At 62.5% G+C, this 24,944-nt stretch overlaps 4 protein-coding genes across 9 annotated transcripts in view; 2 read left to right on the top strand and 2 right to left on the bottom strand.

The window, feature by feature from the left end:
* NOC2L (NOC2 like nucleolar associated transcriptional repressor) overlaps positions 1-2,004 on the bottom strand; it is a 12,898-nt gene extending 10,894 nt beyond the window's left edge. For both annotated transcript variants that reach the window (XM_019658471.1, XM_019658472.1), the window contains exons 1-4: positions 1,901-2,004; positions 1,599-1,751; positions 314-488; positions 108-227 (exon numbers count right to left, since the gene is read on the bottom strand). In XM_019658471.1, coding sequence (XP_019514016.1) covers positions 108-227; positions 314-488; positions 1,599-1,751; positions 1,901-1,926 — 474 coding nt within the window. In that variant the 5' untranslated portion in view covers positions 1,927-2,004. The remainder of the gene's footprint in view (positions 1-107; positions 228-313; positions 489-1,598; positions 1,752-1,900) is intronic.
* A 1,194-nt stretch (positions 2,005-3,198) lies between these two features.
* On the top strand, positions 3,199-8,967 carry KLHL17 (kelch like family member 17). Of its 3 annotated transcripts, none has more exons than XM_019658473.1 (12): positions 3,199-3,485; positions 4,281-4,540; positions 4,639-4,760; positions 4,917-5,138; positions 5,523-5,639; positions 5,876-6,089; positions 6,367-6,511; positions 6,594-6,761; positions 7,121-7,209; positions 7,310-7,383; positions 7,585-7,766; positions 8,048-8,967. In XM_019658473.1, exons 1-12 carry the CDS (start codon positions 3,376-3,378, stop codon positions 8,274-8,276), a joined length of 1,932 nt encoding a protein of 643 aa, XP_019514018.1. In that variant the 5' UTR covers positions 3,199-3,375; the 3' UTR covers positions 8,277-8,967. The 3 variants fall into 3 exon arrangements, with proteins under 3 accessions (XP_019514018.1, XP_019514019.1, XP_019514020.1); XM_019658474.1 differs by having other exon boundaries at positions 3,399-3,595; XM_019658475.1 differs by lacking the exon at positions 3,199-3,485 and having other exon boundaries at positions 4,460-4,544.
* An 899-nt stretch (positions 8,968-9,866) lies between these two features.
* PLEKHN1 (pleckstrin homology domain containing N1) lies at positions 9,867-17,350 on the top strand. Of its 2 annotated transcripts, XM_019658420.1 has the most exons (16): positions 9,867-9,958; positions 10,068-10,167; positions 12,899-13,045; positions 13,130-13,210; positions 13,326-13,398; positions 13,715-13,842; positions 13,949-14,044; positions 14,190-14,270; positions 14,794-14,869; positions 14,957-15,105; positions 15,252-15,401; positions 15,613-15,753; positions 15,936-16,076; positions 16,222-16,431; positions 16,700-16,748; positions 16,843-17,059. In XM_019658420.1, the coding sequence occupies exons 1-16, from the start codon at positions 9,876-9,878 to the stop codon at positions 16,956-16,958; spliced, it is 1,821 nt and encodes a 606-aa protein (XP_019513965.1). In that variant the 5' UTR covers positions 9,867-9,875; the 3' UTR covers positions 16,959-17,059. The 2 variants fall into 2 exon arrangements, with proteins under 2 accessions (XP_019513965.1, XP_019513964.1); XM_019658419.1 differs by lacking the exon at positions 16,700-16,748 and having other exon boundaries at positions 16,843-17,350.
* Positions 17,351-17,450: 100 nt separating this feature from the next.
* On the bottom strand, positions 17,451-23,182 carry PERM1 (PPARGC1 and ESRR induced regulator, muscle 1). Of its 2 annotated transcripts, none has more exons than XM_019658417.1 (4): positions 23,085-23,182; positions 19,821-22,153; positions 18,727-18,852; positions 17,451-18,464 (listed from the first exon to the last, which is right to left on the bottom strand). In XM_019658417.1, the coding sequence occupies exons 2-4, from the start codon at positions 22,033-22,035 to the stop codon at positions 18,373-18,375; spliced, it is 2,433 nt and encodes an 810-aa protein (XP_019513962.1). In that variant the 5' UTR covers positions 22,036-22,153; positions 23,085-23,182; the 3' UTR covers positions 17,451-18,372. The 2 variants fall into 2 exon arrangements, with proteins under 2 accessions (XP_019513962.1, XP_019513963.1); XM_019658418.1 differs by having other exon boundaries at positions 22,829-23,127.
* Between the last annotated feature and the right edge of the window lie 1,762 nt (positions 23,183-24,944).

Below are 24,944 nucleotides of genomic sequence, written 5' to 3'. Positions count from 1 at the left end.
TCCCACCTGCAGCCCCAGAGACGGGCCTTCCCAGGTGCCTGAAATGAGGCCAGGGCAGACTCCTAAGGGGGGAGTACGGCAGCTGCCCGGCCCATGTCATTTCCCACCTTGGCCACCTGCTTCCATCTCTCAACCATGGCAAGGGTCACAGGGATGGAATCCCTCTTCTTCCCCTTCAGTCCTCTGGAGACCCCGTCCTCATCCTCATCTCCTTCCTCACTTGCGTCCTGCACCAAACACAGAGGGCCAGGCTAGAGCAGGATGTAGGGACCACGAGCCCCCAGCCCCGACCCAGCTCCATCCCAGCCCTCACCTCCAGAGTTTCTGGCAGGGAGTGCAGCTGCTCCCCTTCGTCCTCAGAGCTGTCGGAATCGCTGAAGTTCAGCAGGCTCTGGTCGTTCTCCTGCAGGAACTTATAGAACTCGGGGTCTCTGTCCTTCAGCCGAGAAAGCTGGTCCTTGTGCTCAGAGGCACGGCCTTTACACCGGCTGGGAAGGTAGGGGTCATCAGGTCTGATGGACAGGCAGAGCCAGTGGGGGCCGGGAGCGTGAGGCTTCCTGTCCTCCACGTGGCCAGCTCACTGGCCTCCTCGGAGAAGACATGGGGCTTGGTCTGCTTCCTCTACAACGACTGATGACCAAAGCAGGGGGTTTCCAGGAGGTATGTTTTCAGCAGATCCTTCTATGCCCCCAACTCCAGACTCACATATCGCACAGCCTCTCTACACATGTTTCAACGTGTGCACTTCAAACCCAACACACATAACACTGAACTTGTGGTTCCCCCAAACTTGCGCTGCCCGCACCCTGCTCTTTCTCAGTGGTTGGTAACGCTACCTTTCCAGGTAAACCTATCATCTCAGGCCCAGCGTGCAGTCTGCCATGAGCTCTCACCAGCAATACCCCCGGCTGCCTCTCCATTCTCTGCTTTACCCTAATGTCTCTCCCTAGCACCACCCCTGCTGCTTACACCCTATACGTTAGGGAACCTGAGCGACCCTTTGTGTTATCTGTCGTGTGACGTTACTTCACTGACTAAAGCCCCGAGATGACTTCCCAGGACTTTTCTGGAATATCTCATCAACAGCCCCATCTGCGTCCCTCCCCCTCACGCCTCCTGCCACAGCCACGCTCCCTCTGGGAAAGGCCGGCTCCCACGTCAGGGCCCTTGCTGTCCCTACTACCTGAAACACCAGAACACTCTTCCGCTGCTGTCTGCACGGCCTACCCCTCAGGTCTCTGCTCAACTGTCACCTCCTCAAATGGCCTCCACTCCACTTAACACAGCCACACGTGCCCTGGCTGCCCTCTCCATTCCTCCGGCCCTTGTTTCCTTTCTGTCCACAGCACTTCTCTCTTCCGCCGCACTACACGCGTGGTTTACCCACGAGAGAATGAGATCTCTTGGACCTTCAAGTAGCCTTTTTATTACTCATCAACCTATGCTCACCTCCCACAACGAGGCCTGGCACACATCAGACGGGAGAACGGCTCAGCCTAAGAGTGGGGATGCGAGGGGCGGCCGAAGGTCCCTAGGCCTGAGTCGCGAGACCCGCGGGGTTTTGCTTACACCCGGCCCGTGGGAGGCGCTCCGCTCACCTGGCCGAGGGGCTCCCGCCTGGCCCGTTCGGGCTCCGCGCGGCTCTGCGCGCCGCTTGCGTCTCGGCTTCGGGGGCTCCTTCGGGCTCGGATTCGGACTCAGAGTCAAAGCCCGAGGCCAGAAACTCGTCCACCGTCAACTCGGCCAGGTGCCTGCGGGTCACGACGCCCGAGTCACGACTCCCGCCCGCCCGGTGCGCCCCAGCCCCGCTGCCCCAGGTACACGAAGAGGCGCGCGAGGAGCCTCTTCAGACGTAAGCACCCGCTGGGAAGCCGAGTCGGACGCCAGATCCTCAACTCACCGCTTGCGGTTCCGCGCCACCGCCATGACGGCCAGCCTGCAGCGTGCGCCCCACTTCCGGCCCCAGAATGCCGCGCGCTAGGCGCTCCTCCTCCGGCCCGCCCCGCCCCGCCCCGCCGCGCCCGCCGGCTGGCTCTAGGGTTCTCCAACCGCGGCTCCGGCGGCATGCGAGCGGGAGGGCACGTTCACATCCTCTGTGCTGCGGGCAGCGCTAGGGCTTCCGAGTGGCTCGCGGGATGCGGGTTCCTGACGCAGGCCTGGTTTAGTCACGGCTCCCGCACGCATCCGCTGAGTGCCGGGTTGCAGAACCTGAGCACCAGGCAGCACGTGCCGCTCGTCGTCTGGGTCCTCTTGCGTGAGACGCAGAGATAACACTACTGCCCCCGGGGAAGACCGGGCCTGGGGCCCCCTCGCCCAGTCTGACCACAGCCTACCCAGGGCTCCGTAAACACATGCCTGTGAGGCTGTCAACGCATCGAAAACGGACAAAACGCCATCGACAGAGAGGACTCCTATACAGAGGGCTCTTGCAAATCAATAATAAAAGCCAACACTAGTAGGAAAAACAAGCCAAAATAGAAACCACGATGCTCTAGATGCGCAGTTCGCCTAAAGATAAATGATGCCCTGATGGCCATGTCGGCATCGCGCTGATCAAAGGAGGATCAGACCCATGAGAGTGTTTGCATTTCACTCGACAGTCCCACAGCACCTGTGCTCCCGAAGTGGGGGGAGGCACTGTTACTGAAGCCAGTTTGGCCACATCTACCTGAAAGTACTATGCCTCATACTGCAGCCCTGCCACTTCTCATTCTTCTAGGAATTCACCTACAAACACATCTGCCTCGGTCCACAACACGGGGCTGGGCAGAGACAGGCCACTTTGGGATCAGCCAGGTGGTGCAAAGGTCCAGAGGCTGGAAGGATGCCTGGGGGAAGGAGGGAGGTGGAGGGGCCAGCCTATGCCCTCTTCCTGCGCCCAGCCGCCTAAGGGCCAGGGTCCTCGGGCCTGAACGGCCAGACCCCACTACACTGGACCCCACAGCCCGCGGGGCGCCGGCGAGGCTCCAGTCAGGACCCAGCCACCCCCGCCCCGTCAACCAAAGCCCAGCTCAAGGCCTGGTACTTGTACGAGGGTGGGGTGGAGGGCTTCTTGAATGAGTTAGCGGGGGCGGTAGGTCCGGGAAACTTCTTGAAGGTGAGCGGCAGAGGGGACCGGGGGCTTCCTGGAGGAAGAGGCAGGCGGGGCGCCGGGACCTAGAGAGGATTCGTGTCCTACGTTGCGAGCCCCAAGCCGCAGGGGAGCGCGGGAGGCGGGGCGGGCGGCGCCGAGAAACAGCGGCTGCGGGCAAGCGGCGGGAGCCAGAGACGCTGAGCTGGCCGCCGCTGCCTCCGCCGAGCAGCCCTCCAGCGGTCCGTGTTTCCGTTAGTCTGTGCGTCCTCCGCGGATCGGCGGCGAGTCCCGCGGCCGAGCCCATGCAGCCCCGCAGCGAGCGCCCGGCCGGCAGGACGCAAAGCCCGGAGCACGGTAGCCCGGGGCCCGGGCCCGAGGCGCCGCCGCCGCTCCCGCCGCCGCAGCCTCCGGCGTGAGTGGGCCGGGGGCTGAATGGGTCCGGGAAGGATGGAGGGAGGGGCGCGCGCTGGCAGGCCGCCGGGAGGGTCGGCCTCAGCGCCCGGCAGGCTCGGGCCGCCCTTGGTGAGTCCAACCCGCCTCCCTCCGTCTATCCGCGCACACAGGGAACGCGGAGCAGGGTGTCCGGAGGTGGCTTCAGAGGCTGTCCCCTCCCGCCGCCCTTGAATCCTGGCTGTGTGGCTCAGAGACTCGAGTGGCTGGTCTGCAGAATGGGGTGGGGGTGTGGGGGCGGGGCCGCTCGGGAGGGTCAAGTGAGGTCACGCCTGCTGGTGGGCCCAGGGGTCCGCTTCAGAGCCGCCTGACAGCACTGACTAGTCTCACTTCGTGCTCTTCCTGTGTACCAGCTGGTGCTGAGGACACCGGACTCCGCTGGGGGCAGGCACGGAAAGGGTGGCCCGCGATGGACAGAGGGAGCCTAGTTCTTTTGAGAGTCGCAGGCAGAGGGGGCGCTGGGGCCGCTTGGGGTATGGTGCTGGGGGTGGGCTGCGGAGGAAGCCGCACAGGCTCAACAGTCAATCTCTTGCTGGCAGAAGGTGCAAGCGGAGTCTTGCTGGACTCCGGGATGGGCTCCTGGAGGTGAGGGAGCCGAGGGGGCGGAGCCTCGGCGGCAGGGGCGGTCCTTGATGGGCTCCAGGTGTGGTCTGCTGGGGAAGGGGTGGCCTCCTGGGTGCGTTAGGCCCCGCCCAGAGTCTCAGGGGCAGGTGAGCAGCTCCCTGCAGATGCATCTGACCTGACACTGCCTCTGCAGCCCCGAGGTGGAGCGGGCGCGGACCCGGCAGGCCAGGTCCACGGCCCCCATGGAGGGTGCGGTGCAGCTGCTGAGCCGCGAGGGCCACACTGTGTCCCACAATTCCAAGCGGCACTACCACGATGCCTTTGTGGCCATGAGCCGCATGCGGCAGCGAGGCCTCCTGTGTGACATCGTCCTGCACGTGGCCGCCAAGGAGATCCGAGCGCACAAGGTGGTGTTGGCCTCCTGCAGCCCTTACTTCCACGCCATGTTCACAAGCAAGTACTGCCCCATCTAGCCTGGGCACTGGGGGTGGGGGGCGGGGGGCTCTGCAGACCTCCCAGGGCGGGACTGGCTTGACCCGCTGTCCCCACAGATGAGATGAGTGAGAGCCGCCAGACACATGTAACGTTGCATGACATCGACCCTCAGGCCTTGGACCAGCTAGTGCAGTTTGCCTACACGGCCGAGATCGTGGTGGGTGAAGGTAATGTTCAGGTGAGCCCCTCACCCCTCACGTCCAGCACCCACCGCCTCCTGTCTCAGCGCTCCCCTCACCCCAGCGTCCCCTGTGCCTCCGGCCCCCATGCCCTCAGTTCCTCACATCCTGTTTCTGTCCTTGCCTTCGGCCCTCTCTCCCACCTCGCCCCACAGACTCTGCTTCCAGCCGCCAGCCTTCTGCAGCTGAACGGCGTCCGCGACGCCTGCTGCAAGTTCCTGCTGAGCCAGCTGGACCCCTCCAACTGCCTGGGCATCCGGGGCTTTGCCGACTCACACTCGTGCAGTGACCTGCTGAAGGCGGCACACAGGTACGTGCTGCAGCACTTCGTGGACGTGGCCAAGACCGAGGAGTTCATGCTGCTGCCGCTGAAGCAGGTAACGGGCCAGCTGGGCACAGCCTGGGCCCTGACATGGCCCCTGGGCCCCCCTCCTGTGTTCCCAGCCTCTGACCCACGTTCCAGCCCCACCACCCATCCCTGCCCCCACACACGCCCATCTTTTGACCCCACCCAAGCCTTCACTGTCAACTGCTGAGCACATGCCTGCCTGCAACCCTAGTCCATGGCTCCGAGTCCCCAGGGCTGCTCTGGGCTCAGGTCCCCAGGAACCTGGATCTGTGGCTCCTGACCCTGCTTGGCCCCTCCTCAAAGGAACACTGGGCCCCCCCCCCCGTTGGACGCCCCCTCCCAGACACCTTCAGGGCTCTATGGGTCCCCAAGACCTGCTCCAGATCTCAGATCTGAGGGTCCCCACCCCCAGGTGCTGGAACTGGTCTCTAGCGACAGCCTGAACGTGCCTTCGGAGGAGGATGTCTACCGTGCCGTCCTGAGCTGGGTGAAGCACGATGTGGATGCTCGGAGGCAGCACGTCCCACGGGTGAGGCCCGCCCCTAGAGGGGGGCGGGGCACTGTATCCAGGAGAGGAGGCAGCGGCTGAGGTCCTGGATGTGCCTGGGCTCCTCTGTGCCCAGGCACAGCACGGGAGTGATGCAAGCACATGTCCCCCGAAGGGCCCAGCATACAGGTGGACAGTTGTCTGAGGGGGGCTCAGGGCTGGGGCCAGGTGTGCCCACAGGTCCTACCTGCTACCTAACTGACGCCACTGCACCCCAGCTGATGAAGTGTGTCCGTCTGCCCCTGCTGAGCCGGGACTTCCTGCTGGGCCACGTGGATGCCGAGAGCCTGGTGAGGCACCACCCTGACTGCAAGGATCTGCTCATCGAGGCGCTCAAGTTCCACCTGCTGCCAGAGCAGAGAGGCGTCCTAGGCAGTAGCCGGACGCGGCCCCGGCACTGTGAGGGCGCAGGCCCTGTGCTCTTTGCCGTTGGTATGCCCACCTGCCTGGCCCCCCACTCCTCTGCCCTGAGTCTTCTGCCCACAAGCCCAGCGCCAGCCCCACCCCTCACCCCACGCTGGTCACATTCTGCATCCTCCCTACGCCTGCTCCTCCATCCCACTGTGGAAGACCCTGTGTGGTGTGACCTACTCACAAATCCCCATCCCTACCCTCAGAGCCCCAGATGCTCAACCTTGAGCTATGCCAGAGCCCCCAGCCCATGGCCTTTCTGGGCCCTCATCCTGCCCCATCACCTCCTCTTCCCTAGGTGGTGGGAGTCTGTTCGCCATCCACGGGGACTGTGAAGCCTATGACACGCGAACCGACCGCTGGCACGTGGTGGCCTCCATGTCCACACGCAGAGCCCGGGTGGGCGTGGCAGCGGTGGGGAACCGGCTGTATGCCGTGGGCGGGTAAGCGTGGAGGCTGCTCTCTGGTGGGGCGTGGCGTATGCCCACCGGGCCAGACATGACTGGCATTGGACCCCTCCCCTAGTTACGATGGGACTTCAGACCTGGCCACCGTAGAGTCCTACGACCCCGTGACCAATGCCTGGCAGCCCGAGGTTTCCATGGGGACGAGGCGCAGCTGTCTGGGTGTGGCTGCCCTGCACGGGCTCCTGTATGCAGCCGGGGGCTACGACGGGGCCTCCTGCCTCAACAGGTAGTAGCCTTCTGCCCTGGGCTTGGCAGCAGCTATGGCCGCATCAGGACTACAAAGGCCATCCCTTGAGGGGAACAAAGAGGGACCCCGCCTCACTCGTTTGTTCTAGCCCACCTGCCCCTCCTTTTCCTCTCTGGGGTCTTCCCCACTAGTCCAGGGACTGGGCCCAAGTGGACACTTACCTATGATCACCCAGGCAGCCAGGGGCCCTGTGCATCCCGCAGGCCTGCCTCCTGCTCCAGTGGGACTCTGGGGTCCGTCTCAGTTACTTCCCAGCACAGGATTTGAGTCATTCCCCAGGGGAAGGCAAGTCCTCATCTACCACTGCCTGAGGTCAGCGGTGGTCCTGGTGTCCACAGTGCCGAGCGCTATGACCCCCTGACGGGAACATGGACGTCTGTCGCCGCCATGAGCACCCGGAGGCGATATGTTCGTGTGGCCATGCTTGGTGGGTGACAGAGCTTGCTTGGTGTAGTGCCCACCCCTACCTGCCCCCACCCCGGAGACCCCACACAGCAGGCGCACCATGGGCATGTTGACCCCTGCAGATGGGAACCTGTACGCCGTGGGCGGTTACGACAGCTCATCACATCTGGCCACTGTGGAGAAGTATGAGCCCCAGGTGCGAAATGCCCCAATCCCATGAATCCCCCTTCCCAAGGGCTGACTGAGGTCATCACTCTCACCACCCACATCCCCCAGAGCGTCAGCCCTTTAGGTCCCACCCCTGTCCCACAGACACCACCCTGGAGCAGGGGTCTGCACAGGAGGTGGAGGGGGGCCGGGTGATGGGTCTGCCCCCAGCGGGTCCCCTCGAACACAGGTGAATGTGTGGACGCCAGTGGCCTCCATGCTCAGCCGGCGCAGCTCAGCCGGTGTGGCAGTGCTGGAGGGGGCTCTCTACGTGGCCGGTGGCAATGATGGCACCAGTTGCCTCAACTCTGTGGAAAGATACAGCCCCAAGGCCGGTGCCTGGGAGAGTGTGGCCCCCATGACCATCCGAAGGTGCGCTGTCCCCCAGCCCACAGACTGGGAGTGTCCCCCTCTCACCACCACAGCGGGTTTGCCCCCCTCACAGACTGACAGATGTGTCCCATGGCCTCACCCCTGCATGGTGTTACCCCCACCCATGCTCTCCTGGCTTGTGCTCCTCCCGAGAGGTTCCAGGCAGCCCCACCCCTGGGGCTCCTACCTTGGCCCTCTGGCCACACCCCCAGGGTTCCTCCCATGCCCCTCCCCCCCGTGGCTCCACCTCACGGGCTCTTGACCGCCTGCCCCGCCCCCAGGAGCACTCATGACCTGGTGGCCATGGACGGCTGGCTGTATGCTGTGGGGGGCAACGATGGCAGTTCCAGCCTCAATTCCATCGAAAAGTACAACCCGAGGACCAACAAGTGGGTGGCCGCGTCCTGCATGTTCACGCGGCGCAGCAGCGTGGGCGTGGCGGTGCTCGAGCTGCTTAACTTCCCGCCGCCCTCCTCGCCCACGCTGTCCGTGTCTTCCACCAGCCTCTGACCCCCGGCGCAGACTGCACAGAGGCCGGACCTTTCGGCCTCCCACATGCCTTAAGCCCCACAGAGGGCCCCAGCGCCTCCCTCCCCTCGACCAGTGTGTCCGGGGTGGGTTCCTCGGCCCCCGCCGGGGATGTCCTGCACCATCTGTCCACGTCTCTGTGTGTTGAGGCCGCCCATTTTAGTGTTCATTCCTCTGTTCATTTATGTGTGTACCGTTTATTTATTCAGTATTTATTGATCGATGAGCAGCGCTGCAGCTACCAGTTTATACGTTTACTCTGGAAGTGTCCTGTGTGGCTTGGACCAAGCTGCCCTCCTGGTGTCCTCCCACCACCCTGGGGGCACCAGGGAGTGATGGGGGTGGACACTTTCATTGTCCGTGGGGCAGGGCCTACTCAGACTCAGCCGACCTGGAGGGACCAACGGGCAAATGCAGAGCAGACCGCTGGGGTAGGGGGGCTTCTGAGCAGGTGCAGACCCCCAGCCTTCGCTTTGCACACCACCCTTGCCTCACCAGGCCAGGCACCTTCTCGAAGAGGGCATGAAGGGGGCTTCCTACCTGTGAGTGTGGTGTCTTTTCTGGGTCCTGCACTGAGCTGGGCACACATGCGTGCCACAGACCCCTCACAGCAATATGAACCAACTTGAACAATAAACACATCTCTTGGGCTCTAGGCTTGAGTCTGAGCACCGATTTCTGCCTTTTGGGGTCCTGTCTGGGGTGACTGGGAGAGTCTGGGGGGTGAGTGTACAGCTGGGCTCAGGCACTGTGTTGGCATCTGGGGGCACCGTCTCATCCAGCTGGGGCAAGGCTCTGATATCCTGGAGGAGTGCCTGACCATGAGCATGGTTGCGGCCAGCATGGTCCTGAGAGGCCCCCATGGCCCCTGTCTCACACCAGACTCATGAGAGGGACATGGGTGGCATTTCCCCTACCTCACCGTGACTGTCCTAGATGCACCTGGGATGGTTGTGGTCTCCTTCTTGGACTCTGGTTAAGCCTCGGGGACCCTCACCTTGGCCCAGGGTGAGGGTTGGGCCACGGTAGGAGAGGAGGGTGGGGGAGGGTCCTGGCTTCCCCATCCCCGTGTTGCAAACTCTTGCTTCAGCGCTGACAGCAAGCACATGCCCCCTTACAGTCACTGGTGACTCAGAGACTGGCATTTGGGTGGAAACAGGATGTGTGCTTTCACGAGGGAGAGAGGGAGGGGCTCGAAGGGGGTCCCTAGGCTCACAGAACTCCAGCCCCAGGCACCCCAGCCTACGTGCAGATGCAGGCAGGTCACACACTCACAGGCCAGGCCTTTGAGGCCCCCTCCTGTACATAATGGAGGCTGAGGTGGGGGCTCTTGGCTCGGCCAGTGGGGAAGCCCCCAGCCCCACCCCAGCTGGCCTGCTCACTGGGGGACCCAGGGCAGGGAACTGAAAGGCTCGTGCTCAGGTAGGGCAGGTCCCTCCCAGAAAGGCTCCACCCTCCCCCGGCCCTTGGGCACCGGGTAAGGCGTTGCACAGCCCGCCCCCGGGAGGTGGGGACAGGAGGCTTGGGACAGGGACCCAGACTTCAAACCTGCTCAGCTCGGGTGAGCCACGATTGAGACCCATGGGGAACAACCACTGCGTCCCTCAGGCTCCTAAGAGGCTCCGGGCTTCCTTCTCCAGAAAGTTGTCGCTGAGGGGAAATAGGTGAGGGGGGCGGGCGCCGGCGCGGGTGCGGACGCGATGCTGGGTCACAGGTTTGCCCTCAACCTGCCTTCGGAGCCAGGCTGTGAGTCCCCCATTCCCTTGTCCCCAGAGAGGATGGCTCAAGGAAGCTGGCTGGCCTGTTCGGCACGGAGGCCAGTCCTGACGGGGACACCACGGCCGACAAGATCTTCCACTACATCCCGGGGTCGGTGAGTGGCGGGTGGGCGTGTCCCCGCGTGAGTGCGGGCCGCGCAGGGGCGCGAGGGCGGCGTGGTCTCAGGGTCTCCCAGGTCAGCCTAGGAATCACATCCAGAATAAGGTGAGGAAGTAGACAGAGCCCCACCCTCCGGAGCTCATCTGGCCGAAAGTCTGGCGGAGAGCGAAACTGAGACCCGACTGAGTCAGTGGCTGAGCGAGCACCGGGCGGGCAGGTGCGGGCGGGGCCTCCGGAGCCTCTGCTGCCCCAGGGCCACTGTGGCCAGGACGCCAGCCCTGGTGTCTGCCTGCCCCTGGACTGGGCAGCATGTCCAGGCATATTCGGTTGGATCAAGCACAGGTATCTGAGCTGTTGCTGTGTGTGCTGGGGTGTCATGCTGGTGTTGTGGCTGTGAACCACCCTCCACCCCCCTCTTGACTCTGATTAAGGGGCTTGAGGCAAGCCGTGAGCCAACCTGTCACCTACTCCAAGCCTCAGTTTCTCCCAGAGGGTGTCTCCTAGCACCCACCACTGCCTCCTCCCATAGCAACACCCGGTATCCCCCTGGCCAAGGCCACATGCAAAGCACACCTGGGGCACCTCTGAGCTGAAAATACACCCCCACCCCCAGCTCCTGTGGGGCTAAGAGTTAGTGAGGGGGAGAAACACCACCCTTTTCCCCAGTAGGGCTGGCATTGGGTTGAGGCTCTGCTCTGCTCAGTGCGGAGGCCCCTGGATGTAAGGGAAATGACCCCCCAGTTTCTTACTCCAGGAGCATCTGGGAGAGGATAGGGAACAAGGAACGTGTGTGACTGTGCCAAGGGCTTGGGCCAGGGCGCCCCTCTGCAGTCCTCAGTCCTCACACTGTCCCTTACAGGCCCAGCAGCTGGTATGGGGAGCCCACCTTTCCAGCTGTTCCCATCAGGCTAGGAAGCCCTGGGCCTGGCCCCTCCCTTCTCTCTGAGGTCCCAGCACTCCCCGTGGCAAGTGCTGGCTTCAGAAACCATGCTCAGAGGAATGGACAGGCCACTTGTGTCCAGGGCTCGGTTGGGCAGGGATGAGGTCCCTCTGAGTGGCCACATGTCAGACCTCAGCTCCCTCTGTTCAGGCCCAGGACATACCCTATGACCCTGGTGGAATCCCTTGAGGGGTGTGGTCCTCTCTTGCCAGGACATGGTGGCTGGAGAGGGGACCAGGAATGGAGCCCTGGAGAAGCCAGTTCTTGGGCCCTGCCCCGTGGTGGGTTCTGCACCTACACAGAGCCGGCCCTGCCACAGCTCTGAGCCAACTCCTCCCTGGGCCCTAAGGCTGAGCCTGGCCCACAGGGCCAGCAGCATGGTCCTTCCTGCTTCGTGGCCTATTTTTCATGGGTCCCATCCCGGCGTCATTCCCTGCACTGGGTGTGGGTGCAGGAGGCCCCACCTAGAGGCAGGGGGCCGGGAAGCTGTGCGTCTGTGCACATTCCTGGGCTTATTCAAGGGGCGGCTCAGCTTGGCCTGGCACAGCAGTCCCTGAGGCAGCCCCTGCCAGCTCCCAAAGGGGACATGGCCCCCTCCCCAACTCAGCCCTGAGCCCCTGGACGGAACTCAGCCCCTCCAGCACCAGGTAACGCCCATCCCTGTCTACTTAGAATCTGATATCAAGCTCCCGTTTATAGAGGACTCTCTGTGTGCCAGGATTGGCTAAGTGTTTGTGGGCAGCGACCCTCCCGCCCTGCAGCAGACAGGCATTGAACCCCCAGCACATCCCAGTCCTGTCCCGGCACTGGGGACACAGTGGTGGGCAAAACAGGCAAAGACCCTGTTCTTATGGTGTTGTCATCCCTGTGACAGAGCCAGATGACAAGACAAATAAGTAAAAGATATATTAAGTAAGATGTGGCTAAAAGAAAAGTAGGGAAGGTGTGCAGAGGAGTCAGGGGAGGTTGGCATGTGAAGAGGGTACCTTGATGGGACCTCATGGAGGAGGCAACGTCTGAGCCAAGCCTTGAAGGAGGTGTGAAGAGCAAGGCTGAGGGTTCAGGCAGAGGCAACAGCAAGTGCAAAGGCCCCGAGACAGGCGTGTGTCTGATGAGAGGGGAGGGGGCAGATCACAGAGGACCCCTTGGGCCACTGCCAAGAGCTTGGCCTTCACTTAGTGAGAGTGGGGCACACAATGGGTGCTGAAGTGGCCCGAGCTCGCAGGAGCTGACCCAATGCCTCTCTTCCCAGCTCCACACTCGCTCACATTATGTTGGTTCCTTGAAATGGGCCACAGCAGGAGGATGCACACCATGGAGATTGGCAAACGCTATAAATCAACCACCCCCTTTTTAGAATGAAGTATAAACACTTACCAACCAACCGTGGAGGTACAGGAGGGTTTTGAGCCTCGTCTCACTCAGACATCCAAAACCCCTGTGACCAACAAGTCTTGGGAGGTTGAGTAGCTAAAACAAGGGTACACAGCTTAGGAAATAGTGAGGATAAGATAAGGGTTGAATCTCCGTTAAGTGCAAACATCATTGTCTTCTCCGATAGACCACGCAATTCTCTGACTCTCCGTGGGGCTGTGAGTGTGTGTGTGTGTGTGTGTGTGTGTGTGTGTGTGTGTGTGTGTTCTGCCTCTATTTCCACGTGAGGAGGCTGTGAGTGTGTGCAGGCCTCTGTACATACGTGTGTCCCTAATCTATGCACTGGGTGACTGTGGGTGTGTGTTTGCGGGCTGGGGCTCAGGCCCCCTCCCCTGAACTCTGTTCCCCCCAGGACCTCCCAGGCCTGGAGAGGCAGCGAGACCCCTCGGAGCAGCCATTCCTTAGTGTGTTCAAGAGGGGCCGGCGGAGGGTGCCCGTGAGGAACCTGGGCAGCGTCGTGCACTACGCCAAGGTCCAACTGAGATTCCAGCACAGCCAGGTGCGCACCAGGTGGGTGCGGTGCTGGGGCCCGGCCCACGGCCTGCCCCCAGCCCCTCAGACCGGCGGCCCTGCTCTCCCCCAGGACATCAGCGACTGCTATCTGGAGCTCTTCCCCTCCCACCTCTACTTCCAGGCCCACGGCTCTGAAGGACTCACGTTCCAGGTGAGGGAAATGGGTCGAGGGTGAGACGAGGGGGAGAGGGAGAAAGCCCCAGGGGAGGTAGTGGCCGTTCCCACTGCGGTCCCACAGCCCTCCCCTCTTGGCTGTGCTCTGGCAGGGGCTGTTACCACTGATGGAGCTGAGTATCTGCCCACTGGAGGGGTCCAGGGAGCATGCCTTCCAGATTACAGGTGTGTGGGGGCGTGAGCGGTCCCAGCCCCAGGAGGGCGAGAGGCTAGGGCTGCTCCATTACCTTGGCCTCTGGCCGGGCCCCAGGACACTGACTGGCAAGACCATGAGTGAGTTGAGGGGCCCTGCCTTTTCCTCCAATGGGTCCATGGGCAAGTGCCAGGCTGGAGTGGAGGACAGCAGTTTGGGGAGCTTCCAGAGGTCCCAGACAGCCCTGTAAGCTCCTCCAGACTCCAGCCCTGGGGTCCACATAGGGCCCTGGGGAGAGGCCTTCCCCGTGGGCTGCTTGCCCAGCCCGCTCTGCCCCTCCACCCATAGGCCCACTTCCCGCCCCTCTCCTGGTGCTCTGCTCCAGCCAGGCTGAGCTGGACCGCTGGCTGTACCATCTGGAAAAGCAGATGGCCCTCGCGGGAGGCCTGCGGCGCTGCAACTCGGCACCCCCACAGGTCAGTGCCAGCGACTCCCACACCCCTTTCCAATCCCCCTCCTCTGCCTGCCCTGACACCCCTTTACCAGGGCCCCCCTGAGGATGAGCTCCCCTGGACTCTGCAGCGCAGGCTGACCCGGCTGCGGACAGGATCAGGGCGCCAAACGGTGGGCAGTGCCATCTGTGCCTCAAGGGTCAAGCTGCAGCATTTGCCATCACAGGTGGGTAGGGGACACAGGGGTGAGGAGATGGGGGTGAGGAGATGGTGGGCGTGTTAGGAGACGGGGGAGGGGCAGATGCAGCAGGTGGGGCCAGGCCCTTGGTATCCGCATGGAGACCACACTCTGCCCTTTGACCCCCTCTCAGGAGCAGTGGGACCGGCTGCTGGTTTTGTACCCGACTTCCCTGGCCATATTCTCTGAGGAAGCTGACGTGCTTTGTTTTAAGGTGGGTCCCTCCCCTCTGTGGGCCCGCCCCAGGGAGGCGCCCTGTGTGTGGGGGTGGGAGGGGGCAGCAGCTCAGGAGGAACCTGTATTTCGGGCCTGTTGGGACAGAGCGTGCTGCGGGCCCCACCCACCCAGCCTGCTGCCCTGGTCAGTCTGGTCTGCGCTCTGATGTGGGCGAGGAGGGGCCCCTACATGGGCTCCTCACATCGTCATAGAGGGTCTTCAGCCACCATCACCTGGGACGATCATGGTCTTCAGTTGCTCAGAAACACACATGGGGCTTCCCCTCAGGCCCCCGCAACACAACACCCTTCCCCCAGTCTTAGCAGGTGACCGAGGGGATCAGTCCCCTTAAGCACCCATCTGTGTCTGCCTTTGGCTGATGAAGGTCCCACGCAGGGCAGACAAGGGAGCACCTGGCCTCCCTCGGGGGTGTCGGCCTTGGCCCTGCCTGGCCCTTGGCCCAGGCAGAGTCCCAGGGCTGCCCCCAGACCCAGGACTCCCCTCTTTTGCTGCCCCCGCAGGGGGAGCTCCCACTGGGCGCCATCAACATCAACCTGGAGGAGAAGGAGAAACAGATCCGCTCTTTCCTGATTGAAGGTGTGGCGGCCAGGCCTGGGACGGGGCGCTTGAGCATGGAGGGTGCCCCAGCCTTTGGTGGGGCCCCTCACGGTGTCTGTGTGCCAGGCCGCCTCATCAATACCATCCGTGTGGTGTGCGCCAGCTACGAGGACTATAGCCACTGGCTACTCTGCCTGCAGACGGTCTGCCGCAGGGAAGGGGCCCCCCTACAGCCCGGCCCTGAGGGCTTCCCGGGGCTACGGGTGCCCACCCAGGTGAGGGGTCGACAGAGGGAGAGGCTGCCCACAGCTCAGGTCCTGGGCAGTGGTCAAAACAGGGCAGAAGGGTGGGGCTGAGCATGGGTAAGTGGGGAGAGGGGTCCCACCATCGCCATCTGGCTTACCCACCCCTGGCTGCCCAGGCCCTGGGCAGTGGCCGAGGCTCACTCTCCTCAGATGGACGGACCAGCTGGGACTCGGGGTACCCAGCACCCCCCTCCACCCGCACCAGCCACTCCCTCCCTGAGTCCTCAGTGCCGTCCACCGCAGGCTGCCCTACCCAGCCTGCACCTGTGAGTATCAGGGGGGCACGGGCAGGGGAGAGAGGCAAGGGGCCATGAGGCGAGTTAGTATTGGGAAGCCTGTGTCTGCATGGTACCCATCCCAAGAGGAATTCTAGCTGCTCAGGGGAAGGGATTCAGATGGGAGGAAGCTCTGTGCATCCTCAGGGATGTGTGGTAGAGGGCCCCGGAGAACCTTCTGGAAGGTCATTGGTCCCCACAGGACCAGACCAACTCTGGCTGTACCGGCATGGGTGGGCCGAAGGCAGAGCTGAGACTAGGCGGCAGCACTCGGTCACCCAGGAGCAAGGCCCGGAGTGAGGGGCCCAGCCCAGCGACCCCACTGCACCTGGACCTGACCAAGGTGGGCCCAGCATACTGACCCCAGCACCGGGCCTAGCTGTCCCTCTGCCCTCTACCTCCCTGGCCTCTGCCTCTTAGGCCTCTGTGATCCTGGAGCTACACAGAGGCCTCTTTCATGGAGAAGGGAGGACACGGGCGTCTGGCAGCCCCAGGAACCCCTTCTCTTCTGCCTCTTGCCTGCAGCTGAGCAGGCTGAGCCTGGAGGGTGGCCCCGAGGCCCCAGACCACACTCTGGAGACACCACACTCTCCTCTCTATGCCGACCCCTACACTCCACCTGCCAACTCCCACCACAAGATCACAGACGTCCGGGGCCTGGATGAGGTCAGTACCCTGTTGGTGACAGACATGTGCCCACAACCTGTGGTCTGCTTGGGCCATGAGAGACTAAGGGGCTTTGTGGGGCAGGGGTCTCAGCTCCACAGAGGCCCCAGCCCAGGGCCCCCAGTCAACAATGCTTTCCTGGCAGTTCCTCAGTGCAGTGCAGAGCTCACTTGGACCCGAGCCCCCAAGCCCATTCCCTTCGGTCCCCGTGTCTGTGCCTGTCTCCGACCCCAGCTCCAGACCCTCCGGCCACCACTTGCCTTCCAAGAAGGGGGCCCAGCAGCCCCGAGCCTCTCAGCGGTCCCGGGGCTCTGCCAAGGGCCGTGGGCCCCGGCCCCCAAACTCCCCTCAGCTCGTGAGTAACAGCCCCCACCCTGGGTAAGGGGTTCTGTGGGGAGGGGAAATGGTGTGGGGCCTCCTGGGACCCTGAGGGAACAGGAGAGACGGAGGCAGGGGACAATGGAGCAGTGAAGACCAAGAACAAGGGGCAGTGGCAAGAGGGGGCAGCAGGGAGAGGGGAGGACCCTGAAGAAAACATGGGGTGGAATCTAGCAGTTCATGGTCTGGTCCCCAAGCCCCCTTCCCAGAGGCTTCGCTCTCACGCTTGTGTTTGGGGTCTCCAGGTCGCCCCTGCAAGGGAGGTTTCATCCAGCCCCCTGCCGCCTCCCCCAGGTGAATGAGGGGCCCTGCCTCTTTCAGAGGGCGGGGGTGGGGAGCTCTGGGTGTTGCTTCCTGAAGTCACATGCACCTCTGCCCTTTCCACCAGATGGTGGTCCCCCCAGGAGCTACGACAACATCTGGGACAAGGCTGTGTCTCCCCCCAACCAGCGGTGGCCCCGTGGAGCAACCAAGGCTGAAGGGGGGCTCATCCAGTGGATCTGATGCGCAGGCTGCTTCTCAGGATCACCTGCCAGCGTGGACCCTGGAGGGGTCTGCAGCAAAGCCTGGGTTTTTCTTTGTGGGGCCGCCCCTATCCAATACCGAGTTAGGGTCTGACCCCAGCAGGATAGAGGGAGTCTCAAGAACCCTGAGTTCTGGGTCTTCTCAGCCCCATCCTGAGGATGCCATGGCCGGCGTGACTGGACCACAGATTGACTGGATGACTGGAGGGGCCAAACCGTGGCCTGCACCCAGGGAAAGACTGAGGGGGGACACTTGATGGGGGCTTCACCTGGGAGTGGGAGAACGGCACAGGGGTGAGGTCAGAGGGCTGAGAAAGTCAGGTTGGCGAATGAACGTCAGAGTACATGAGGTCAGAGGGCATGAGGTTAGAGGTCAGCAGGTCTGAGGCATCACAAGCAGAGGTGGGAGGGTTGCCTGGGCACCTGTGAGTGGGGCGAGGCTATTCCAGAAAGACTGACGAGAGTAAACAGGAAAGAGAAAGAGATTGTATTTGTGCTATGTCCACACATTCTTCACTCAGCAACCAGGAGGCGCCTGCCATCCCTGGGACCCTGTGCACCTAGCCTGGTGACCCCCTGCCCACCTTCCTGCCCCATCTCTAGCTCCTCTCAGCCCTGGGACAATCCCAGGTGTCCCATCCCCCCGCCTGATACCACTACCTTCTGCTGCACCCCTCGTCCAGGGCTCCCCAGAGGAGGGGCTCCAGGCTCTGCCCTGCAGACCCCCACCCTGCCAGGGCTGCCTTCCTACGAACCCTATAGATACCTGCTCATTGTCTCAGGCAGGAGGCAAGGAGGCCTTGGCCACAGGCCTTTGTAATTCAACGGCCAAAGAGGCCCACTTGTGCACAGGGCAGAGAGTCTCTGGGACCCCCTGCCCCAGAGTCGAGGCCACCCAGCCCCCTCACCCTTGCCCCCTGCTCAGATGTCCAGCTGGGGCCTTCCTGCTGCTGTGACACCCTCTAATTTCCAATGCCCCATCCTGCCACTTATCCCTTAACTAGATAACCAGATAAAATCAGACGCCCAGTTAGACCTGATTTCAGATATACCACAGATAATTTCTTCGTTTAAGTCCGATATTGCATGTCCGAAATTCCGATTTCGCTGGACGCCCCCTGTTTAGTTGCTAATCTGCCACCTTACTAACCGGCTCCCTGCTTGGCCCCCGTCACCGGCCTTCCAAATCTACCCTCCCAGGTGTGGAGCACAGCCCTGGCTTCGGCCTGGCCGGAGCCTCAGGTGGAGTCCAAGTGAGCCAAGACCAAGGACACTGGCTCCTTCCTAGATGCTGTGGAACACAAAGGTCAAAGGGCAAGGCCAGAGGGCAGCGCCTCATCCTGAGCACCGTGGCCGTTTCCTCATCTGGCGTCTTCCTGGGCCAAGCCTGGGTCCTAGGAGCTGGGGCTGGGGCTGGGGCGCCCCCGCCTCACCTGCCGGCGGAAGTAGCGGATGGCAGAGATGGTGCCAATGTTGGCCAGCAAGACTGAAAGAGAAGCATTGGGCCTCCTGAGTGCCAGCTCCCCGGCCTCGTCACCACCTCCTATCTGCTGGCACAGCGCTCAAAGGGCGGGAGGCGGCCAGTGGGGCGAGTGGTGGGTCAGCCACGGGAAGAGCAAGGTCAGGGAAGAAAGCTGTGCCCCCCAAGCACCCCTCAGCCCTGCTGGCCCAGCAGGTGAAAGACACGACACCACTGTCCTTTCGTTCGACTTCTGGGCACCAGTCCCCATCCCCCAGGGCCCCCAAACCTGTTTTCCAGGCGTCTGGGGTATGCAGGTCTGATGTTCTCACAGCCCAGGTGGCGAAGGCTACAAACACCAGGCACATGTCATTCTGGCTGAAGGTAAAGGCGGTGAGGGGACCCCGGGGCTCCCCTAGGAAAGAGAGGCAATACTCTGAGCGCCAGCTGCTCCACTCAGACATGGCTGTGGGGACACGGCTGACCTGGGACATGTCTGACCCGAGGCAAGTCTGTCCAGGGACATTTCTGACTGAGGACACATTTGTCCTGGGACCTGTCTAATCCAGACACGTCTATCCTGGACACATGTGTCTGGAGACACGTCTGTCTGGAGACATATCCATATTGGACACGTCTGACCTGGACACATCTGTCCAGGGACATATCTGTCCTGGGGACATGCCTGACCTGGGACATGACTGACCTGTAACACATCTGTCTGGGGACATGTCTGGGGACATGTCTGACCCAGGACATGTCTGACTTGTAACACATCTGTCTGGAGACACATTTATATTGGACATGTTTGTCCTGGGACACATCTGTTTGGAGACATGTCTGTCTGGGGACACATCTAATGCAAGACACATCTGTGTAGAGAAATATCTATACTGGACATGTCTGCCTTGGACACATCTGTCTGGGGACACGTCTATCTGGGGACACGTCTGACCTGGGACACACTTTCTGAGTCACATCTTCCCTTTGACAGCTCTGTCCCAAGACACAGGGCAGTGTGCGGCAGAGTTGAGTCAGGTCGGCTTGGCCCCATTTCCTGGTTTCTAAGGGATCTTCCAAAGAGCCCCAAGGCCTGCCCTGCTAGAGTCTGGGGCACTAGTGCCATCTGGGCCTGCACACGGGGGAGGGTCAATGCACAGCCAAACCCCGATGACCTGGCCTGAGCTTCCCCACCTGGACTGTGTCCTGGGATGGCCAGGAACTGCTTCTTCCTCTCCAGATCATCCCTGAGGCCCCCCCCACACTGGCTCATGACCCAGGGTCCTGGCCTGGCCCTCCCCCGTAGCCCTCCTGGCTGAGATCCCTGGACAGTGTGTTCCCAGGACCTGGACAGGCCATTCCCAGGGCCCACGTGACACGCACCTGCTTGCCTGACCACCAGGTCGAGCTGCTGTGCTGTGGCTTGGCTGGTCTCTGGGGGGGTGCCAGGCTCTACTCCCTGGGGGGCCAACCTAGGGAGCTCTGTGGCCTGCAGCTGGCGTAGGGCAGCCGGCCCCAGCAAGTCTCCCAGCCTGTCCTCCCCAAGGAAGTGTTCATAGGCCTCGGGGATGGAGATAGGCATGGGGTCTCCAGGCACAGGGGATAGTACGGGCTCGGCCTTCGGGGGTGGGGGTGGGGGTGGGGAGCGGCCTGTCCGGGGCCCAGACATCTGGGCTCGGCAGTCCCGGAAGAAAAACTCGCATACATCCGGCCACTGGACTTCGGCGGGGACCTGGCTGTCCTCTGCCGCCTCCTCAGCCTCTTCATCCTCTTCTGCGATAGTGTCACAGAAAAAGAACTCGTAGGCTTCTGGGAGGGTCACTGCAAAGCAGCTCCTGTACCCAGGCCCCCCAGAGGCAACGGATGGCGGGGGAGGCAGGTGCTTGAGGATCCGAGGCTGGGGGAGCCGGGGCCCGACTGCCACTGCGTCCCAAGCTCCAGGCCCCCCGCGGCCCCCAGCTGCTGTCCTGGGGGCTGAGGGCCAGGCTGTGGCTGGTGAGAGTGGGCCCGAGGCCTCCTCTGGCCCTGGCTCCTCGGGGCTGGGCATAGCCACGGAGAATCGCACTTTCTTCTTCTTGGGAGCTTGGACGGAGCCTGTGGGGGGCTCCCCCGAGTGGTTTCCAGGGGCACCTGCTGACGGCTCCCCTCTGGGCTTCTCTTGCTGGGCCCCTGAAGACGTGGCAGAGCTCAAATCCAGCTTTGCCGATGGGGCAACCTCTGCCTCTGCCATGTCAGCCTCAGTCTGGAGACTGAGGGCAAGTGTGGATGCGCCCACCTCACACTGGGCCTTTGAAACAGGTATACATGAATCCACCTCTGGCTTGACCACTGGGCCCAGCACAGGCAGGTCCACATCCAGTATAGGCTTGTGGGCAGGTGTAGACAGAGCCGTGTCATCCTGAGGCTTGAGGGCAGGTGTAGACAGAGCCATGTCAGCCTGGGGCTTGCGGGCAGGTGTAGACAGAGCCGTGTCAGCCTGGGGCTTGCGGGCAGGTGTAGACAGAGCCGTGTCAGCCTGAGGCTTGCGGGCAGGTGTAGACAGAGCCGTGTCAGCCTGGGGCTTGCGGGCAGGTGTAGACAGAGCCGTGTCAGCCTGGGGCTTGCGGGCAGGTGTAGACAGAGCCGAGTCAGCCTGAGGCTGGCAGGCAGGTGTAGACAGAGCCGTGTCTGACTTAGCCATTGAGACATCTGGACCAGCCTCCTGGGCAGGTCTGGACACAGTGTGTAGCTCAGCTCTAGGGGTCATTTTGAGTAGATCTGTACCTTGCTCAGTTGTAGACAGATCCAAGCCAGGCCGTTGCCCGGCCACCTGCTCATGGGTTCCTGCAGACTCCGGCCCCAGTTCGTCCTGCCTGGCTCCTGCTATCTGCTCTGCTGTCCCAGCCGAGAGACCCTTTCCTCTGGACCCAGCTGGGCCAAGGCCCTCCTCAGGCCTGGCCTCAGTGAGCCGTGGAGAGCCCGGCTGGGTGGGAGCTGAGCTGGCGGCTCCCGGGCGCCCACCCCCCTTGGCACCTGCGGTCCGCCTCTTCTTCCGGCTGGGGCTACGTGGTGGGGCTCCAGGGCTGCCAGGCGGCTTCTGGGGGGCAGTGCTACGGCCAGGGGACTCGGGGCTCCGAGGAGGCTCGCCAGGCACACTGGGGGCCGAGTCCCGTGGGGCTGGCCCCTGTAGAAGCCTCTGCATCTTGTCTCTGGAAGTCTCTGGCCCTCGCAGGGATGGGCTCTGGCCGGGAGGGGTGGCTCCAGGGCTGAGGGATGGCTGAGCTTCTGACGGTGCGGACGTGCTGGGCATCTGCTGACCTGCCCCCAGGGCCAGGACGGGCTCCTGCCAAGACCTGCTGACCAGCTGCTGTGTGGCCGCCTTGTCCTCCTCCTCCTCGAAGCCAGGCCAGCCACGCCCTCTGGGAGCCAGATGCCCCCCAAAAAGGGGCAGGGGCTCAGGAGGACTGCTGCCACTGCTGTCCCCTTGGTCAATGTCACTGGACAAGAGCTCATCCCCAGAGGCCAGGCCAGCCTGCAGGAGGCCACACTCCTCGGCAGCGGCCGAGAACTCAGCCCAGTCCTGGTCACTCAGATGGACGCTGTACTGGAAGTTTTCCATTTAGGGTCAGCAGAGGCACGTGAGCAGCAGAGCTCGGGGTCTTCAGGCACTGCCACCGCCCGCCTGCCCCCCGGGCACCCCCTCCTCCCTGGCTCGGACCTGGCACAGCAGCTCCATCCTGAAAGAAAGTAGAGCAGGGGGCTGAGAGGCGTCCTCCAAGTCAGAATATCCACAGCCCCATGTCCTCGTCTCCAGACTGACCCCAAATGGTGACTTTATGACATATTGTCACATTCTTCCCACAAAAGACGGCTCTAGATTAGAGAAGTGCTCTAAGAAATAGGGTCCTCATGTTTGAATTTCCATCCCCAGAAGCAACTTTCCTTCACATCTCCGAGTATTTTCTGTTCAGCTGGGCCAGCCTCACCCTCCAACTTTCCTCCAGAGTGGCCAAGCCCCTGTCAAGGACCACCTCCGGGGGCAGTTCCCCTGGCGGTGGTCAGCCGCACCTGTCCCACCATGCCCTCAGTGGCAGCTGGCCATGGGGGAGGGGCCACAGCATCCAGCAGGTGACCAGCCTTTGGCAATGACCTTCCTCTAGCCTTGGCTGGGACAGTCTGCCGGGCTTCCTCTGAGCTCACCAAGGTCACACTGGTGCTGGTCAGAGTGCACGCGGGTCATCAGGGAGAGCCTGGCTGTGCCCCTGCCTGGGCAGGAGGTCACAGAAAGAAGGGAGGCCCCTGACTCCCAGGGGCACCCTCAGGCCGTCAGGTCCGTGCCCCTGACCCAGGCCTGCCCAGCTAGCAAAGGCCCTTCCTCTGCCCCGTGTCGGTGAGCCCATTGAGCCTCTTACCTCTCAGCCCCTTGGGTGGGGTGAGGTGAGGGGGGGGCTGCCCTTTGGTCTTCGGTCACATACCACCAGACCCAGGGGGGTGGGAGGTCACTCTGGTCAGGCCAGTCCTGAATCAGAGATGCCTTGAGACCAGGGCACCGTGGCTTCCTGACCCTCTGAACTTCGCCCTCCTGTGTGGCTCTGGGGAATGTCCCTGTGGGGGCTGTCCCCTGTGGGGACCCCTTAGGACGGGAATGAGGGGCTGATCACGTCATACCTGGGACCCTGCTGCCAGCCGGGGCAGTGGAGCTGGACGTCCGAGCTGCCTGTCCCAGAGCGGCATGGTGCTGGGCTTATCGTGCAGGCCCCACCCCCACTGCCAAAAATACCCGTCCCAGCGTCACATGTCTCCTGCCAGTCATCAGGGTCCAGGCCGCAAATAGATGGCATTTGAGGGACCTCCAGCTACGTGAGGGACGCCTTCCTGGTCAGGCCCGATGCCGGCCAGAGAATGCTGACCAGCAGCCGGCAGCACGGGGCTCCTTCTCCAGGCTGAAGGTGGGCCTGCCCTTGTCTCCTGGCTGCAGCTGTCCTTTCAGTTAAAAGCGGCCCCACTGCTGTGGAAGCCCAGACCCCCACCTCTCCCATGCCCGCGCCTCCTAGCAGCCCCCTAAAACCAGTTCAGCCCTCTGGTCTTAGGGTCTTACCCTGATGCCTGTGGAACAGAGGGGGTTAGAGTGATGAGCTAGGAAATGACCGATTCTAGAATATTCCTAGAGGTCTTTGGAGGTGGGCCTCACAGACCCAGGAGCAGGGCTTAGATCTCCCTGGTCTGGCTTCAAGGGGCTCTCTGTCCCCTCCCTGGCAGCACTGCCCACCCTGCTGATGGGGCCTTGGGGACACATGGGGACATTGAAGGCTCTCAGTGGAGGGCACCCCAAGTGGGCATGGGCCCTGGGACTCTGGAGAGGGCTGGGAGGGTCAGAGGAGGAAAGTGGGTCAGTCCCCACCAGCATCCCCTCACCTAGGCTCCTGTGGACAGGACCCACAATGGGGGTGGCAGTGCAGGCTTTCACTCTAGGAAAGGGGGTCTGGTGCTGCCACCCCCAGGCGAACCAGTCGCCGAGAGGAGATGGGCAGGGGTGACATGGCCTCTGGCGTGGGCTGGAGAACAGCAGCCCCTCGAAGGCCCCCCAGAGCACTTTTCCAAAAACCCATCCACCCCAAGAGGGGGCCCCAGGAGGACCCTTCTTTCACAGTTAAGCTTGGTGAGACCCCGAGAGGGTAAGTGAATTGTGCACCGACAACCAGCTAGTGAGTGGCAGGGCTGGGTCCCAAAGTCCCTGCTCTTAGCAGTGTTCCAGGCCATCCTGACCTGACTTTGGGGCTGTGCTGCCCATCCCCGGGCAGGTCTATGTGACACATACACCCCCAGCCTCCCTGCTGGGGACACAAAGAGGGAGTAGTGGGGTCAGACAGCAAACATCTAAATGGACAGGTAAATAATACCGTTTCCACAGCAACACATCGTAAGAAGGAGCAGAGTGGAGGGAAGGGGTGGCCGGGTGGCAGAGACCTCTCTGAGGAGGGAGCCCAGAAGCATTAATTTGCTGGAACGGCTCACAGGACCCAGGGAGACACCGACATGCCCCAGTTTGCTGTAAAGAGATGTGCTAAAGAGCACAGATGACCGTCCAGACGAGAGAGACAGAGCCGTGAGGCTTCCACGCCGTTGCCCCGCCCCACGTTCGCCAGCCCGAAGCTCTGAGCGCCCCACACTGTTGGGGTTTCATGGAGGCCTCCTCATGTAGGGGATCTATCCTTAACTCCCTTTCCAGTCCTTCTCCCTTCTCAGGAGGATGAAAACTCCTCCTTCAGTCAGGGCTTTGTCCTCCTGGTGACCAGCCCTCACCCAGGAGCCACCCGGAGTCCCCTCATCAGAACCAGAGATGCTCCTCGTGCTCGTGTCACTTAGGAGTTCACAAGGGTTTTGGGGGCCCTGGTCCAGGACCCAGGCAGAGGCCGCACCCCCTCCTGTTGTCTCACTGTCTGCTCCCGGGCCTCGTTTTCCTGTGGATGGGGATTTGGGCCGTTTGTGTTCAGTTTGCAGCTGTTACAAGCAGTGATGCTGGAACAC

This window comes from Hipposideros armiger, unplaced genomic scaffold, assembly GCF_001890085.2.
Source record: "Hipposideros armiger isolate ML-2016 unplaced genomic scaffold, ASM189008v1 scaffold_284, whole genome shotgun sequence".
Taxonomy (NCBI): domain Eukaryota; kingdom Metazoa; phylum Chordata; class Mammalia; order Chiroptera; family Hipposideridae; genus Hipposideros; species Hipposideros armiger.
The sequence above is the reverse complement of the archived record's forward strand: the minus strand, read 5'-3'. Positions and strand labels throughout refer to the sequence as shown.